The 18774-nt window shown below is 37.6% G+C and overlaps 3 protein-coding genes across 3 annotated transcripts; all 3 read left to right on the top strand.

Annotated features, from left to right (window-relative positions):
* The first annotated feature begins 3590 nt into the window (after positions 1 to 3590).
* Positions 3591 to 5706, top strand: LOC145500559 (histamine H2 receptor-like). The gene has a single exon (XM_081480080.1). The coding sequence runs from the start codon at positions 3916 to 3918 to the stop codon at positions 4792 to 4794; it is 879 nt and encodes a 292-aa protein (XP_081336206.1). The 5' UTR covers positions 3591 to 3915; the 3' UTR covers positions 4795 to 5706.
* Positions 5707 to 8527: 2821 nt separating this feature from the next.
* Positions 8528 to 10313, top strand: LOC145500932 (melanocyte-stimulating hormone receptor-like). Its single transcript, XM_081480486.1, has one exon. The coding sequence runs from the start codon at positions 8788 to 8790 to the stop codon at positions 9685 to 9687; it is 900 nt and encodes a 299-aa protein (XP_081336612.1). The 5' UTR covers positions 8528 to 8787; the 3' UTR covers positions 9688 to 10313.
* Positions 10314 to 13034: 2721 nt separating this feature from the next.
* LOC145500155 (histamine H2 receptor-like) lies at positions 13035 to 14665 on the top strand. Its single transcript, XM_081479635.1, has one exon. It carries the CDS (start codon positions 13156 to 13158, stop codon positions 14005 to 14007), a length of 852 nt encoding a protein of 283 aa, XP_081335761.1. The 5' UTR covers positions 13035 to 13155; the 3' UTR covers positions 14008 to 14665.
* The last annotated feature ends 4109 nt before the right edge of the window (positions 14666 to 18774 follow it).

The raw sequence follows: 18774 nt of genomic DNA, 5'->3' as shown, positions 1-18774 counted from the left end.
TATATATTTTGCAAAAAGAATGGGGGAAAAGGCTTTTTTTACTTTTTAAGTTAAAGCAAAAAAACTATTTTTGAATATCATTAACCCCTTACAGCGCGTTGACACCTCTAATTAAAATTCACCGCCAGTTGTCACATGTAATGCGAATTGCGGTGTGATATTTCATTTGTGCACGCGAACTGTTCTCGATCTGGTTGTTTCATCGCAAGTTGGCTTTCGTTCTTGTCAAATTTTCTTTATGTCAGGACGAAAAATTCTTGCCCATTTTCGTCTTCTAAGAAGCCGAAGAGGCGAAAATCTGGTGGAACCCACAGGTTCAGCGTCGAACAAGATCTTTGGCTCTGAGCGACCAAGGGTCGCACTAGAACCAAGAAGACTGGTTGAAGGAACTCGAGGACACTGGTCCCGCCAATGAAGCTAAAGGACAAAATACAACAAGTGCTAGTCGCACGAAATTGTTGTAGAACGGACGCGATTCCGAAACTTCCGCAACGAGAGAGTCAAGCGCAGATGTAGATGTAGACCTCGAGATTTCCTCTTTTTCATGCTTGTTGGCTTCATGAGGCATGGTTTCAAAAAATATCTGGAGAACGAAGGAGCCGACCATGAAGTCTTTTAAGTAAAAGTAATCACGGCAGTTTAACTTGTAGTTTGTCGCTTCTCGGACGATTTCACTGCAACGGGTTTCCGCGCCAGAATATTAGTCGTCTGTTTATTTCAAGTTGTCATAACCCATTGTTGTGTAAACTGACCCATGCCGACATCTGTCAGTGCCAAGGGGATTTTTAACACCAATTCATACCAATCTCATAAAAAGTTTTTAGTATTTTTCTCGATAAAATAAAACTGCATATAAGGATGAACATTTTTAGTTCGCTTACGCGCGTCTTCCTATGGAATTGGCTGAATATCGGCAGGTATGTTCTAGGAGACCTCCTTCGAAAAACGGTGTCGGGCTTTGTTTAATTTCGCTTCCGTTTCAAAGTTATGACCTCTTTAGTAGAAGGAAACGTCCGCATTAAAAATATCATAGTTTAGGAAAGTGTAGAAAAAAATCAAACGAAATCTGAGGGTGATGTGTGAGAAAACATTTCCGATGTAAATCGCGCCGCTCCGATAATTGACGCGCGGAAGCGAACCAGTTTAAGCGAAGCAGTGTTTCTGGGTATTTCTTTTAATACCACTGCGACAATAACTTTTAGAAAATTTCAGAGATATAATTGTATTCTATAACTATTAAGCTTTCCGAAAATGTATAGGTTGATGGGGTTTTCTTTCAAAGCGCCAGCGTAAGAGCGCGATTTCCGAACACTGTCAATCCACCTACCATGTTACCTTAAAAATCCAAGCTTTCGCCGATCTACTTCATCATCAGGGATAAGAAAAAATATTCCGCGTAAGGCTTATATACAAATGTCCTTAGTCACAGGATGGAGAAGGCTTATATACATCCAACGATTGTATAATTATTAATTGCGATTGAATTTTTTCTTCTGATGAAGGGAACTTGATGATGTCTGTTTTACAAGAAGACAATGATGTCTGATGATTAACTCCCTGACAATGTCGGATTGGCAGCAATAAAACTGTTTAAGTGACGCATGAACCCTTTTCTTATCTTTATCTTCACTTGATGACAGTCTTTGGGCCCCCAACCGCAGGAAGAGCTCTGAAAAATAACTTTCAAGTTATTAAGATAGCATAAATGACTCCTGCAATGGGCATGTTACTGCTAACAATACTGTAACATAAAAATACAATTTTTGGCAACGGACAAGTTTGTGTTCTTTTTAACAACTGATTTTCCCCTTCTCTCTCGCTCCCAGGAACCATTGCGTTTCTTCGGTCACGCCTAAGGGAACAATGGGCAGCGAGCGCCTGGAAGTTTAGGCGGTGAACGCCAAACCAGTTAAACTGCACCATTCTCGAACATGGGAAAAATTATTAGGGACGAGACATTTTCCGCTCATAATTATTGACAACTGGTTCATCCCTTTATCTATCCCACGACGTCATCATTGGTTGTTTCATGGTAGATCGTTATCGAAACTGTGCATCAGACAGCAAGCTGCAAATTTTGCATAATATCTAATTTTAAGCCGAGTTAATTTCATAGGCTAAAAGTTGACATATTTGGTAATATCAGTTGATTCGCTGTTTAAATGACCGAATAAAACACCAATTTGATGCAAATCAACTGAATGCCGTCTGTGGCATGGCCTGGAAAAAAAGTGGGAAATTTGCCAGCGTAAGGTTTCACCCGAAATTCTGAGAAAAATTGTGAAGCAGAGTCTCAGAGTGTCTGTCGCAGAGGTAGGTGAATTTGTTCCACCAACCGAGGTAAAAAGAAATAACTTTTGAGTTTTTGAACGACCAGCAAAGGCCCGTGTTCGTGAGGATAGACAACAACACATTCAGCCCACCTGTCTCTTCTTCGTGACTCAGTTTTGACATATTGTGGTGGATTCTAGGGAAAAAACTAGAATACCGAAAAAATAGTACTTAAAATGACGGGGAAATATAAAAGCACTCAACAGAGAAATGGCATTCGTGGAGCAGTGCATCTGATCTTTTCCCATTTAGGCAATATGAAAAGCTTTGTAAAAATGTGTTAGCCATTGAGGAAATTTTATACCGATGTCACAAAATATCAACAACCTTTCGTATTTTTCGTGTAGACTAAACACCACCTACGTAGATTAATTTATCATTCCCAGTTTATTAAGTAGACGAAGTTTCAAGAGAATCCGTGGCAAACTTATGGAAATATGGGACCTGAAACTTGACAATTTTTGCAAAGAAATATATGCCTGGAGGCAAGCGTTGCCCCCCAGTCATACATTTCTTTGTCAAAATTGGAAAGTTTGGGGCCCCATAGTTTTATGAGTTTGCAACAGATTCTTATGAAAACTCGCATATTACCCATATTCGACATGATAAATCGAGCAGTGGGCGCATTTTTTGATAGGAATGGAAAAAATTGGAAAAAATGAGACATCCGTAAAAGGTCCATTCCGCTTTTATCTTTTCATATTTAACACCTGCAGGCTCGCGAAATAAAGTAGTATTTGACATCGATGACAACAGCGATATAAATATAAAAATTTAACTCCGTAGCCTTTTCACTGATAAAGACTTTCACGGGTTGATGCGCTTTCATATATTTTTAACATTTTATCCTACATATGGCTTTCTACCTGACTGACTGGCCATATTGAACATTTCCAATATACGGAATATCTTAAAAAGTTTCTTCGCTTCTTTGCTGAACATGTACCAGCGTTTATTCCATCACAAGAAAGATTAATTAACAAGCTGAAGAACCTTCCCTTGTTAATTGACAAAAAAGATAGATTTTTGCTAGTTTTTGAAGTTTGTTGCCCACGTCTCTCTCGTAAGCCATTATTCATTAGTTTCTATCTTCTAAAATCACCCGCTCAAATTGTCTCAACATTTATTTATTTTTATTAACATTGTTTAGTATTCATCTTGCAAAATGATTCTGGTAAATCAAAGGAAACTAAGTTAATTTGGAATCATAACGTTGTCCACTCTTGATAATGTTATGTTAACAAAGATAGTTCATTTTTATTCTGTCGTAAATCCGTGCGTTCTCATTCGTTCTTTCTTTGTAGGGATTTGTAATCATAAACCATGCATTTTTTTTTCTTTAGTGCAATATATATAATAGACTACTTACTAACCTAGCCTACTCGAGCCGTACTGGGAAATATTTCCTCTTGGTCGTGCCCTAGGTCGTTTTTATATGGACCTCGCTGCGTTCAGCCAGTACTGCCACGACCCCGGGCCAACATTCCTCACACTTAGTTAGTAAGAGGTTAATATTTTTATTGTTATTTAATAGCCGAAATGGAATAATTACAAGAAGAAGCCTATAAATCTTCGTTCAAAGAAATGGCTGCTAGCAATTCTTCTGCGAAAGAGGACATTGACTGGTTTCCAGTCTTCGTCACTGAGTTTCTTGTGATATCGATGATCAATGCCATCACCATCACCGCCTTTGCAACACATCGCCATCTACGCAAGCGTAGTACGTACCTCATAATGAACATGACCGTAGCCGACCTACTGGTGGGTGTCGTGACAGGACCACTGACCGTCTACTACGATTGCACCTTGCCAGGATCAATTATTTGCGCCTTGCAAGTCACCTTCCCAATAGCTTCCCCGGTCAATCTTTCTTTGATATCTCTAGAGAGGCTACATGCAACACTTTTTCCCTTTAGACATTGCTTGATTTCGAAATGGGTTTACATCAAAATTATCATCGCTAGCTGGTTAACAAGTCTCCTTCTGGCCTTTGTCAGGAATATTTTAACAGAAGAAGCATTTGAGTACACTGAGGCATCATTTGGAGCTGTCACGTTACTTGCCCTCGTGATCTCTTATATCATAATTGTTGTAAATGTTCAAATAAGTCCTCATTCACAACATCATGGATCAATTCACAAAGAAAAGAAACTATCAGTCACATTATTCATAGTCACTGGAGTTTCCGTTCTCACGATTCTTCCTATGGCTATTTACCATTCCGTGCCAGTAGACATAAAGAACGGACGGCATAGTGCATCAAGCGCTGATATTCACGATATCCTGATGATGATATATTTTGCAAATTCCATAGTGAATCCTCTTGTATACGCCATACGAATGCAGGAATTTAGAAAAGCGTTAAGAAACCTTGTATCAGGCAAGAGGCAAGCAGCGCAGAAACGACAGAGGAGAGCCGACCAGGAAAGAGCTCTACGTTCACAACCTGAAACTAACTTGTAAACTCCAAACAAAAGACTGTTTGTACCCCTCCCTTTTCACCTACGAAAGAAGTTTACACGGAGAATATCCTCAAATGCAAGTGATGAGTTTTGTGTAAATTTGTTGAGGGTAGAAGTAGGAGCATTTCAACAAGTACATCGTGCCTGAAAACCGAATAATTGTGCTTGTTTCTATGATTTGGTAGATCGCGTAAAAGGGCTCTTTCTCAAAATAGAAAGTTTTGATAAGATCGTTGTAATCAGAACAAGAATAATTAAAAATTTGACATATCACGAGAATGATACGATTTTAATCTATTAATTTGCTAAAATATTGATTAAAGAAAAATCAATAACAATGTAATTGGGAAATGATACGTGGGTTCTATTCCAATTGAAGGCTCTGACACCAAATAGCATTTTACCACATTGATGTCAACACAACCCTGTTGTGCGTCACGTTGATAGCACACCCTCCACCAAGATGGTGTTACAAATAGAGAGAAGAAACGGACGATCGCGCTCCATTGAGAGAAGTGGTTTGCCGTCATAATATTGATAGCATCAACATCCGAACAACTCTGCCACCTTGCCTTTTGAGCCTGGCTAATTACCGACCAAAGCAAAAGTCAACCTTGTCGTGGGATTTCGGTGGCGTTCAAATCTAAAGCCCACAAGAAACCGAAATCTTTTGGTTCATAGCCAAGCAAGGCCACCGGGACGGGTTAGTTCGGTTTCATAGATAAAACTAGCCCTGAGGCCTTTAGCTTTCTTTTTCTGGTAATTTCCACGAGAAATTTAATACAAAGAAAAAGAAGATCAAATGTAGAAGTTTGGAAGAAACCCTCAACGCCATGTTAAAATTTTCATAGATTGCCACTGGTGTTGCATGTTAAGTCCAATTTAATCCTAATTACCTCTGATGCCAGATAAAAAGGCATGTTATTCCCTCGTTAACGGACCAAAAAGGATAAAAGGATGAGTGATTTAAAGAACAATCAATGTCATATACTGTATTGTGTCGACGTGTATCTCTTTGCCAGTTAGTACACGTCTAGTGTGAACAATAAACAATTGTATTTTAGTCTCGTTCTGACGAAGAGAGGTTCTGGTTCTTAAGGACGTTCGTGCTAATTGTTTCTGCGCATCCTTACAGCGCACACAAATTCACACGCCAAGTCATGCAGAGAGCGCATGCTACGTAATATCATGAATAATGAAAGGGCAGATGGCCATTGCGAGAGCTTTGCCTGGATTTAACGATCTTAGATGTTCGGTGACCCCTATTTTTCTTTTGATAAATCATTTTCTCTACCGATTTTCTACGTTTAGCGAAAAATAAGAAAATCTCTCAACTAGAAGTTTGCATTTTTTGCAAAATGCACCATCGAATTCCGTTCCTTTTAGCTCTTCGTTTATCTGTGCGACGGTTTCCAATGCCTCTTGAAGGGTTAAGTTTTGTGAAAACGTTCGTAAAATTTAGAAATATTTACGCAACACACCCACTTCTACAAAATATGACTACGGTCGTTTTCCTCCGTTGACTCACCTTCGGTATTTTTAGCTATAAACCGCTGTAGACCATGCTGAATTACGTGCGCGAATTTTTCAAAATCACGCTTGTTTTCCAGACGCTTTATCTCTGAAACGAATTCGGTGACCCCCAATTTGTTTTAGCTTTTCTGACACAAGTAACTCATTATCTGACTGCACTAAAATTTAAAACAAAATCTATCGACTGCAAAATGTTCGCGCGAACGTCCTTAAATGGTGATTTTAAGAGGACTTGTATTAGTTTTATTTAGATTTTTTCATTTTTTAATATCCCATTGTATTATTTTTACTCAGATTTTTACAGTTGGTGTGATATCTCACGATTTTTACTGACTTAACAAGTGTACCTGTAGATGTACATATCTTTGACCGTTTTAATTTAAACGTAAGGATATTAAGGCTAAAAAAATAAAGGTGTAAATAAAATTATTTAGCTGTGCATTTGTTCTCTTCGTCTTCAATTCGATCACAGCACACTTTGGATACTCAAAGACGAGGGAAAGTTTAACAAGAACTATGAAGCTACCAAGTTAACAATAACTACCAGTGCTTTTCTTCTCTTGATCTGCACGTCATGGATTCAACAGCCTTATGTCTCTAAAAGGCGAGGAAAAGTCTTAAACATAACTATTAAGTTATTAAGGTATATCGCAGGCGACAATAAAAATACTAAAGTACTTAAAGAGAAATACGAAAATTTCAGTAAAAGTATTGAACACGGACGAGTCGGTGCCGGTGTGTTCTTTTTAATAACTGCCTCCTCCGCTACTATCTCGTCCCCAGGCGCCCTTGCATTTCGTCGGTAATTCAGGAAAATAGAGCAGCACGGTGCCTGATGGTTAGGCGCAAAAATTGCTTATTTTAAAAGTGCAACAAACCAGCTACACCGTGCTAGAATATGGCAAACAAGATTGGGAACGAGGAAATTTCAGCTTATGATTATGGACATGCGGACATCCTTCCCATGACGTTCGACATTGATCGTTTCACGGCAGATCGCTATCGGAGTATCGAAGGTCGCAGATCGCCATCGAAGTACTGCCAGGATTTAGCTAGCAGGCTGGGAATTTGGTATAAAATCCCCATTCAAGCCCAGTTAATTTTAAGTTTACATGTTCGGTAACAGTTGTGCGAACTTTGATGCTCGCAAATTAACTGGATTTCGTCTGGAGCCCAAAGCAGAAGCGGATAAACAACAAAATATCTACTAGCGTAAAAATTCACCTGAAATTTCGGGGAAAGTAGTGTTAGCCGAGTTTCAAGTTGAGGTAAGTTAATTTTTTTTCCATCAAGAAAGGGAAATCAAAAAAGAAACTATATAATATGGTTTTGTCGACCAACGAAGGCCTCTGTTCGATTCCTAAGGGTAGCCGACAACAACACAAATTAAAAGCAAGAAACTGACAAAATAGCAGAGAAAATGACGAGAGAAGAAGGAGGAAGGCATTCGTAGTAACATTCATCTAATCCTTCCCGATAAAGGCGAAACAAAGACGTCTGTGAAAATGTGTTACCAGTTAATTCTGCTTAGCTTTTGTGCCAAGCGTATATAAAATTTGAGCTATTGTTTGAATTTGCAACGATGAATACAGCGCTGTAAATATTGAGTTTTGTTATTGACAGTATTTTAACCCCCAATTCTTATCGAGGATTAAGAATATCAAGGGATTGTAAGCTTTTTCATCAGTTTTAGTTTGTTACAAGATCGGGGCTACACTTCAAACCAGGGGAATACTTTGCGAAATGATTAGGGAACAAAATTCGAAGAATACTTCATTCTTTTAGGATTATTATTTACAAATTTGGTTTATTCACGTTTTTCTCTTTTACTTGCACGGCAGAATATAACAATGTTTGCATTGTTATGGCTCTCTGCCAGTCGGATAATACAAAACATTTTTGAAAAGCCAGTTTATTGCACATTTGTGAGCGAGATAGTTCTTTTCAAGCTCTAAAATGTTTATTTTAGTGGCACAAAACTATGAAGATCATTATTTTTTTCTTTCGTTGCTTGGGATGAGGCGAGGTCACCGTTTTTCAGTGCAATGTCATAAAGTTTGTTTTTGCATAGTCCGTGATAAGCTTTTATTCATTCTGTATTAATTAGCTTTCTTGGTTTTGAAATCACCTGCGCACTTGCAAATTGTCACAGCATTGCTTGTTTTTAACCTTTTTGTTTATTTTCAAAGTGCATCTTTTAGAGGTAAGTAACTTTTAAGTTACTTAAAAGTTCGTTTTGAATCATAGTATTGTCTTCTCTTCACATCGTCATGGTAATTAAAAGCAATTTATCATTATTCTTAAATAATTTCAGAACAACGAGAAAGCGTACCCAATATCAACATGAATTTATTAAATTGTCATGTCCACTGAATATATTTAGATACTTTGTATGGTTAATTCATTCGTAGCTGGACTGGAATACTAACAGGACCAAAGCTATTAAATTTTGTTCACAGAAATGACTACTGAACATTCCCCTGTAAAACAAGACACCGACTGGTTTCCAGTCCTAATCCCTGAATTTCTTGTGATATTGATAATCAATGCCATCACTATCGCCGCCTTTGCAAGAATCCGCCACCTACGCAAGCGCAGTACGTACCTCATAATAAACCTGACTGTGGCTGATCTACTGGTGGGTGCCGTGGCAGGGCCACTGTATATGTACCACAAGCGTAAGGAAGACCGCGATTTGACATGGCCAGGATTTATCACTTGGGCCGTTCAATTAACCTTCCTAATGGCTTCCCCGTTAAATCTTTCCTTAATTTCTTTAGAGCGGCTACATGCAGCACTTTTTCCCTTCAGGCATTGCTTAATCAGAAAATGGTTTTATGTTAAAATCATCATAGGTAGCTGGTTTATAACTTTGCTACTTGCCTCTCTCATGGCTGGTTTGTATTTGAACAAACCATATTCAGCATTTGCCTACGCAAGAACAGCATTTGATGTTGTAAATTTGCTTGTCCTCGCAGTCTCTTATATCATTATTATTCTAAATGTTCAAAGAAGCCGTTATCCAAAAAATGCTGCCGCATTACAAGCTGAAAGGAAACTATCCATTACACTATCGATAGTCACTGGGGTTTCTGTTCTAACCATTCTTCCCTGGGCTATTTACAAATCCCTGCCAAAACACATTGAGGCAAAACGGGACAAGAAATCAAACCTCTATATTCACCAAATGCTCGCAGTGATATCTTTTGCCAATTCCATAGTGAACCCTCTTGTATATGCCATACGAATGCAGGAATTTAGAAAAACGTTAGGAAAGCTTGTATCACGACAGAAGCAGCGACGACCAACAAGAGCCGGACAGAAAAGAACTAATCGTTCAAAACCTGACACGAAGTTATAAACTCCAACTGGAAAAGACGGAGATTAAGCGGTAAAACCTACCGTTGCAGGTGAACTGAGACCAAGGAATAAAATGAAGCCATGGAAATAACATGATTACCTTTTTGCCCGTGTTTCCCGGATAGAAAACTTTGACTACTGTTTCGTTTTCAAACGAGCTTCCATAATTATGACTTGTAGGCATTGCCATCAAGAACTTTCACAATTGTGCCTGTTGAGATCTAGGAGAGAGTGGCAACTTGTACCGTACTTGTATTGTACTTGGAAACTAGTTTTCAACAATTAACTTTCAGTTTAGCCAGAGTTGCCTATTCAGCAGCGTAACTGGGCTTTGGTGGGCTCCTTTCAAAAGAAAATTATACAATTTATTCTAGCTCAAGGAAAAGCAAGGGCTGGTACCAAAACTTGACACAATTGTACCGGGCTGTATCTGCCTTCCATTTTTTATATCTGCATCTCGAAAATAGCCTGGGTGACTCCTGTGATCTTGATTTTACCCAGAGTAGCTTCAAATACAAATGATCAGTTAAAGTAAATTTGTCTCAGAGACTGAAAATTCCTACTTTTTGGTAAAATCAGTTTTGGCATTTGTAAAACTTTTTGCCGATTTTAAAATGTTGCAACACGTATATCGCGTCTCATAAAGTGTTTAACTTTGTAACACTTTTCCCAAAATTGTGAGGAAGAAACTCTCTTTCTCAATGTACCGATTTCAACAAGTTTTGATAAGAACGTTGTATGACGAATGAAAATAATAATAATTATAATCATAATCATAATCATAATCATAATCATAATCATAATCATAATAATAACAACAACAATAGTAATAGTAATAATAATAAACTCCTGTATCTCGAGAATTAAAAGGAAGCGAAGAATAGTGCGACAACCAGTGTGGCGAGAGTTCAAAGAGGATCACTGAACAGAATAAGTCTGTTTTTCTAAACAATATAAGCTAAATACGTGTAAAGCTGCTTACTACCATCTGACGAATGTGCGACCGAACATGCAATATCGCTATCCTGAATATTGCAAAATATAAAGTATTTGGCTGCAAGGATGATATTATTTTAAATATCTTGAATCCTGTGTTGCTACTGAGCCACCCAAAAAGAATTTTACATTCCATGAAGGTTATTATAGTCTTTTCACAAAATAAAATCATTATTACTGGATTGGATACCATAGGAAAAAAATAATACTATTTCCGATTGACCAGTACTTGCGCCCTGAGTGATGGACAGACAACTTGCCTTTTGACACTGCAGTCCTACTTTCAATGTGGTGAACTGGCTCGTGTTTTTAATAAAAGATCATGAGTTAAAGACGATTTCAAAGTAGTGTTCTTACGCTAATAATGGTACTCTTTTATTAAAATAAAAAGGATTATAGATTTAGCCAAGCCTAGAAGCTAGCAGAGCTCCCATAAAATACTAATCAGTTACTGGCCATGGGAAAAAAAAAACCTTTAAAACAATTCGCCAAAAAGCATTTAGTCAAACCGGATGAATTGAACGAACAAAAAAAGGAAACTTCCCAAACATAACATGCAAATTACCACGTGCGAGTGTCAAATAGAAAATCCTTTTTGCAGTCAGATAGCAAGCTGCAAATTTTGCATAATATCTTATTTTAAGCCCAGTTAAAATAAAAGGCTAAAAGTTGACATATTCGGTAATATAGGTCGATACTGTATTTAGCCGATCAGATAAAACGAGGAATTATTACCTGGGAATTCCACGCTAAATTTTAAGCCAAAAATCCCCTTTCCGTTTAAACGAGAAAAGTGAAAACCTGATTATGAAAACTTCCTCGATCAATTTTGAATTAAAAGTTGCTGCGAGTAAATTTTTAGTCACTATTGCAAGATTTCGTTTCAGCATTGCGGAGTTCCTATCAAAACAAAAACGGTTTGTCTGTAAGTTCGTTAAGATTAAAATAGTCGAAAATACAAAATACACTAGAATAAAATTGCAGACATCGTACGAGTCGAGGCTATTGACAACAAAAGCAGCCATTTTCTTTTGAGTAGCTTCCTTTTTCCCGCTTGTGATCGTGTTAAATTGGTACTTTTTCGTGACGTCACCGATGATCTTTGTTAGCAAGGAAATTTTGCATATAATTTCAATTTAAGACCAATTAAGATCAAGCGTTGGCGTATTCTGTAATTTGATTGATGCAACTGAATGTTGTCTGGGCCCGAAGACAAAACCGAAGGAACAGTAAGAAAATAACCAGGGTATAATTTACTTTTAATTTCTGGAGAAAGCTGTGTTTCAAGGTAAGAAAAAAACTCTTGCGAACTAGAAAAGTTTAGAATTTTTCTATGAGAAAGGATTTGGATCAAAAGGTTTTGTTGAACAGTTCAGCACATCTGTGTCCTCTTTTGGATTTTATGTTGTTCGGGTTGTGGTAGATTTTAGTCGTAAAACCAAAATCCTGCCAAACATAGCACCTTAGATGACCGGGAGTATTGAATGAATAGCGGTACTCATCTACGACGTTATCCCAACTGACTGTTTTATGGAAAAGAGTCAGGTCTTTTGTACTACACCAAATTTAATCCTTCAAAGTAAACACAATACAGAATTGCGAAGTTAAGTCCGCTTGACTCTTGTGTATTTCTAAGATCAAGATCATATAACTCTCAAATCATTGAGCAGTGTCTGGAATTAAGAATATAATTGTTGAAAGCTCTCTAGCAGATGGCCAATTGTCGGTAACACTGTCTTCGTTAGTAGATAAGCTACTTGTCAAGGGAGATAAGTATTTGCTGAATTATCAAGTATGTTTTTGCTAACGAAATAAAAAGTAAAGAACCTTAGATTTCGCAGAATCATTACTACGAAAATGGGTTTGCTGGTTGAAGAAGGTTTCCTCGTGCAGTAGGAGGTGACCATAATAAGCGTCCAAAATAAAACCATCTCGCTGACACATCATATTAAACATCCTGCATAGACGACCGGTGGCAAACACATGCCGAGCAGAAGTGAAAACACTGAGGTGGACTTCTTTCTAATCATAAAGAAACGCTTGCTCAACCATTTTTCCATATATCGGTGAAATTTGTTATTCCCGGTCCAGAATAAAGTTTTTTTTTCATCACCATCATTTGAATAAATCGATGATCATCGAATCAGCTGCACAAAATTTTGTCCATCTGCTCATGGCTATATGGGCATGAATTTTCACACACTGCTTTTTATTGAGCTTGTTTATCTATCCAAGTAAAATATGTTTTATGAAATCTAAAATCCATGTTCTCACGGATCATTCATTCTTAAACAATTACTGAAGCAAAGACCTATAAAAAACTTAATTTATCAGATTGTCGTGTAAGACTTCTCAAGAGACTGAATATACTTAAGCAACTTTATACCACAATTCTTTCTTAAATCGTTTTAGCTGGGCTGGAATAAATACGAGAACGCCATTGCAGAAGGAACGTTGAATCTCGTTTCATGAGATGACTACTGATCAAGAAGATTCTGCAGTCTTGTTTCCAGTCTTCATCACTGAATTTCTTGTGATATCGATTATCAATGCCATCACTATCATCGCCTTTGCAAGAATCCGCCACCTACGCAAGCGCAGTACGTACCTCATAATGAACCTGACTGTCATTGATCTGCTGGTGGGTGCCGTGACGGGACCAATGTACGTTTACCAGGAAGATAAAGAAAGTAACGGTTTCACGTGGCCAGGATCTCTTGTTTGGGCTATAGAAATTACCTTCCCAATAGCTTCCCAGGTCAATCTTTCCTTGATATCCTTAGAGCGGCTACATGCAACACTTTTTCCCTTCAGGCATTGCTTGATCACAAAACGGCTTTACTTTAAAATCATCGTTGGTAGCTGGCTGATAATTTTCGCTATCGCCTTTGTCATGGCTAGTTTATCAGAGTCATTTCAATACGCATGGGCATCATTTAGTGCTGTCACTTTACTTGTCCTAGCAGTCTGTTGTATCATTATCGTTGTAAATGTTCAAAGAAGTCCCCATTCACAACATCATGGTTCAGTTCACACGGAGAGAAAACTATCAATAACATTATTACTAGCGACTGGAGTTTCCGTTCTCACTACTTTGCCCTGGATTGTTTACCATTCCATGCCAGGTGATCTACAAGAAGAATTGTCCGATTCGTCAAGGGTTGAAATCTCTGACAAGCTAGCTATAATCTATTTCGCGAGTTCCATTGTAAATCCTCTCGTGTATGCCATACGAATGCATGAGTTTAGAAAAGCCATAGGAAACCTTGTTTGTAACAGAACGCAGGTCAGAGTGAATCCTTCACAGCCTCATATCGTGCCATAAACTGTAAACCACGGAAACGGTGAGCTAAAACCCACATTACCCAGACTATCGAAACTACCAACTATCAACTAAAGAGAAACAATTCCAGGAGAAGACGCTGCAGTAAAAATTGAGGTAAGTACTGAAATGGCTAGCTATTCACAGCAGTCCCTTTCATGCTCGTATAATTTTTGGAGAAAATTGGCGACCGCGTTCAAAGAGACCTAATGTGAAGACGAAAATAGGGGGTTCGGTGAGGGAGGGAAAATAAAAACCAAAGAAAGAGAACTCGGCCAAAAGGATGGAAGGTATGAGCGTGAGAGGGAGAAGCACTCGTTAAGGATCTGGGCTAGAGAACGCTAGTCACTTGAAAGCTGTTTATATGAATACACTAGGGAGTCGGACCTTATACTCGCTCTGCAAGGGACTGGTCCGAATAGCCAATTATTCACAGATGTCCCTTTCATGCTCGCATAAGATTTGGAGAAAACTGACGACAGTGGAAAGTCACACGAAATGTGCAAACACACAACACCCATCTAAACAAACTCCATAACTTCAGACAAACCAATAAAAGTTCCACGACTCAAAGTCATTAAACAAGCCAAAACTAATTTTAGTCCAAAACTCAACAGGCCCTTATGCATTTATATACTCCATGCCATTCGATATCAACGCAACAGTAAGGCAAAAGAAAATAGATAAAGGGGAACTAAGAAAACAATACCATGAGTACAAACCGAGGATAAGGAAATCTTGATGAAATATAGGCTGCCATCCCTTGGGGGAACCTACAGGAACAAAGGAACAATAAAACTTAAAACAAAAGGGCAAGGAAGACAAAAACACAAAGAAACCCTCTAATGCAAGGGATGGTAGCCTGAGCGCCAGTAATCCGGCCAGGCACTAGCTATAGACACCCTTTCAGGTTACCATGGAGAGAAAAAAGAAAATAGAAAAATAAAGGAAGGGAAACAGTAGAAACAAATTAGGAGAAGCAGCGAGATAGCGAGAGGTCAAGGTAAACAACAGGAAGACAAGCGAAACAAAGGAACTGGCAAAATGAACGGTAACAATTGGCGAGAAAAGCCGGCACAAAACAAAGCAAAAAACCTGCAACTGTAAGTTAGCTTGAGTGTCATCCTGAACAACAGCCTGGGTGACCTCAACGCCTTGAGCGGCCCGACCTTGACCAACCTCATCCACCATAGTAGCAAGCTATTACAGAGAGGAAAGGATAAAGTGCTTAGAGCACGCTAGCTACGTAAAAGTGATATGAATACATTAGAGAGTCGGATCTCCTACTCGCTCTGCAAGGGACTGGTGCGAATACCGAAACAGTTTATCTACCTCTGCTCCTTAGATGGAAAATGTCGAACACTGACATTTTCGTATGTCAATAGTTTCCAGAATCTTACATACAATTTGATAAGGCCCACATAACGAGCTACATGACTTAAACGTAACTAAAATAATGACTAACTAAATAAACAAATAAATAACCAAACTAAGAAAGAAAATGATTACAGTTCACGTTAAACAAAACACTACTTCTTTAATTAGGCACAGAGTTAACCTTCACAGAGCTCCATTAGAACACTAAGAGATTACAATGCACGATACTGATTACAATTGAAAATATTGTAGAATTATTATACGTAACATGCAGGGAACACCCATCTAAGTTATGGAGTTCTAAAGAGATTGTTTTTTTTCTTTCACCGTTGTTTCATTGATTACACCATTTTTGTCTCTTTTTTTTCTAGTTGGTAACAGCATTTTTGACATTAATTCATTCAATTGTTTAAGGAAATTAGTACTTCAGCCACAATATAACATCGCTTATATATAATTGCTTAAACTGAACTTAGATGTGTTGCTGTGTGATCGAAACATCATCGGATCTTCCTCGGATATCTTCGGTTATCTTCGGAAATCTTCGGAAATTTTCGGAAAATGTTCGGAATATCGAGTTGAACACGATTTGAATTCGAATTGAATTTGAATTCGAGTTGAATTCGTATCCACGCGCGGGCATGTAATATCCTCTATATATACATGGTACACAAGTTATTACTAATTTGAGACGTAAACTTAAGATGATTAGAATAAGGATGTATAAATAAATAAATGAAATGTGCAAGGGTAAAAAAAAGGAAAAGTTCCTAAACTTAGAAAAAATCTAGAACAAGAACCATAAATAAATATACATGTATAGCTAATTCAATATGAAACAAAAAAGCAGTATTTGATAAAAATTCTTCCACTTTCTGATAAAAGCTTCAAGGGTTATATTTTTAAAGCAATTTGTTGAGGGATCTCTAACTTGTTTTTCGGGAAAGAAAGAGAGCTGTCAAACATACAATATTGCATTCCTGAATATCGTAAAAGATAAAGTATCTGGCTACAAGAATGATATAATTTAAAATATCTTGAACTCCGTGTTGCTATCGTGCCAACTAAAATGGAAATTACAGTCCGTGAGGGTTATTGTCTTTTGACAAAACAAAATCATTATTACTGAATTGGATACCATAGGGATAAAATAATACTATTTTTGATTGCCCAGCACTTGCGCCCTTTCATGTGATGGATATATAACCTGCCTTTTATTGCTACAATCCTAAAATATTTTTCTTGCAATAATAAATGTACTCTTATATTACTATTAAAACACAATATAGATTTAGCCAGCCTACAAGCGGAGCTCCCATAAAATACTTATCATTTAATGAAAAAAAAAACATTTAAATAAATTCACCAAAAAGGATTTCACCAAACCGAATGAATTGAACGGACAAAACGAGAAAATTTACATAAACACAATATGCAAATTTCCATGTGCGAGTGTCAAATAGAAAATCATGTTTGCTTTTAAAGCATAGAATTCTCTACGAAAGATAACCGAATGAAAGAAAAGTTAAGTACTTCATAAAGTTAAGTAAATCATCATTCAAGCAAAGCTAGGATATGCATATAATAGCAGAAAACGTCGAAAATTTTAAAGAATTACTCCCCTCAGTGTCGGTAGCTAGTGGTGGATGGTTACCGAGCATCGAGTCACCTCCACTGCGGGGAATATTGTTAAAAACTCACGTTACAATTAGATTATTTTTACCGACAGCTTTGCAATTATTTTATCGGCTGTAGCTTTGCCAGTCGTTTAAAAAATCGAATCCCACTTCGAAGCAATACTGTACATTGCCATTTTGTTTTCCCGAAAGTTGCATTAAATGGGCGATCTCTATTCCGAACACAGTTGAAAGCGCATTGATAGTCATGTCAGCCATCAAGGAAAAGGTAAATGTCGTCTGAGTCCTGAAAAAATAAGCGGGAAACAGCAAGAATTTTGTCAACGTGAAGCTTCAACTAGAATTCTGAGGAAATCGTGAAGCCGAGTTTCAGCTTAGGAAGTAATAAATGTTTTATGATCAAGAAAATGAAAAACAAGAAAGTTAGAATTTTTTTTTAACCAACAAAGGCCTGTGATCTTATGTAGCAAAAACACATCTAGCCCATCTGTATCTTCTTAGTATCTAAGTTTTGACATAATGTCGTGGATTCTAGCGGGAAAAGAAAAATATAGCTTTTAAAATGAAGGGAACATATCAAGGCGCTCAACAGAGGGATATCATTTGTAGTAAAATGCATCTGACGCTTCCCGATAAAGGAAATATATAAATGTCTGTCAAAATGTGGCAGTCATTAATTCCAATTTTGTGTCGTTTATTTTCAATAACCGTTTAAAAAAAGAATATTTCAAGAACTCACTTAACTACACATGTGCAAGCAAACGTTTTTTTTTTTGTCACAAAAAAGATTATACGAATGTTTCTGTGTTATTCCGCATGAAAAGAAGATTTTTTTTTTCAGGTTGATAGCTTTTTCTTGCTCACGATTCTCTCAAAGCCATTATTCCATCCGTTGGAATAAGGTGTCTTTCCTTTAAAGTAACCTGCAATACTCTGCCTGCACTGAGAAATTAGTGACAGCCTGAGTTAGAATCGCAAAACTAAAACCTGCGCTTCAAAACTGAACGCGAAAGACGCAGATTTGACTTATCAAACCCGATTCCCAGTTTGGCCATTTTAACTCATCCTTTTCTCAGTCTGTTAACAACCCTCTCTGACACTGAGTTGGTATTATTTCAACTTACACGGCAAATGAAAACCGGATCATGGCAATTTCCTTCAGCAAATTTGAATTAAAGGCTTGCTTCAAGAAAACTGTCAGTCACTATTACAATAATGCGTCAAAAGCATTGCGGAGTTCCTATCAAACAAACACGGTTTGTCTGTAAGTTCTAGACATCAAAGAAGTCTGAGATACAAAAACGCACGCTTTACATTATTGGTAACAATGCACTAGAATAAAATTGCTAACATCGGATAAGTTTAAGCTATAGGCAACAATAGCAGACATTTTCTATATTTTTTGAGCAACTGCTTTTTCCCCGCTTTGTCGTTTTGCTGACGTCATGGAAGATCGTTTCATGGCAGAACGCTGCTGACTTTGACGGTCAGGTTGACAAGCAATGAAATTTTGAATAAGATTCGATTAAGCCAAATCTTAATTAAGTTAGATGTCAATTTCAATATCGAGCGTTGACATATTTTGTAAAATGATTGATATACAACTGAATATCGTCTGAGCCCGAAGACAAACCCCGAGGAAAAGCAAGAAAATAACCAAAGTAAAATTTACCTTTAACCGTCTGGAAAAAAATATCTTTCAAGGTAAGAGAAATGTCTTGCAAAAAAGGAAACAGTTCAGCACATCTGTCTTATC

This window comes from Orbicella franksi, chromosome 10 (assembly GCF_964199315.1).
Source record: "Orbicella franksi chromosome 10, jaOrbFran1.1, whole genome shotgun sequence".
Classification (NCBI taxonomy): domain Eukaryota; kingdom Metazoa; phylum Cnidaria; class Anthozoa; order Scleractinia; family Merulinidae; genus Orbicella; species Orbicella franksi.
Note: the sequence above shows the minus strand (reverse complement) of the source record. Positions and strands in the feature narration are given on the sequence as shown.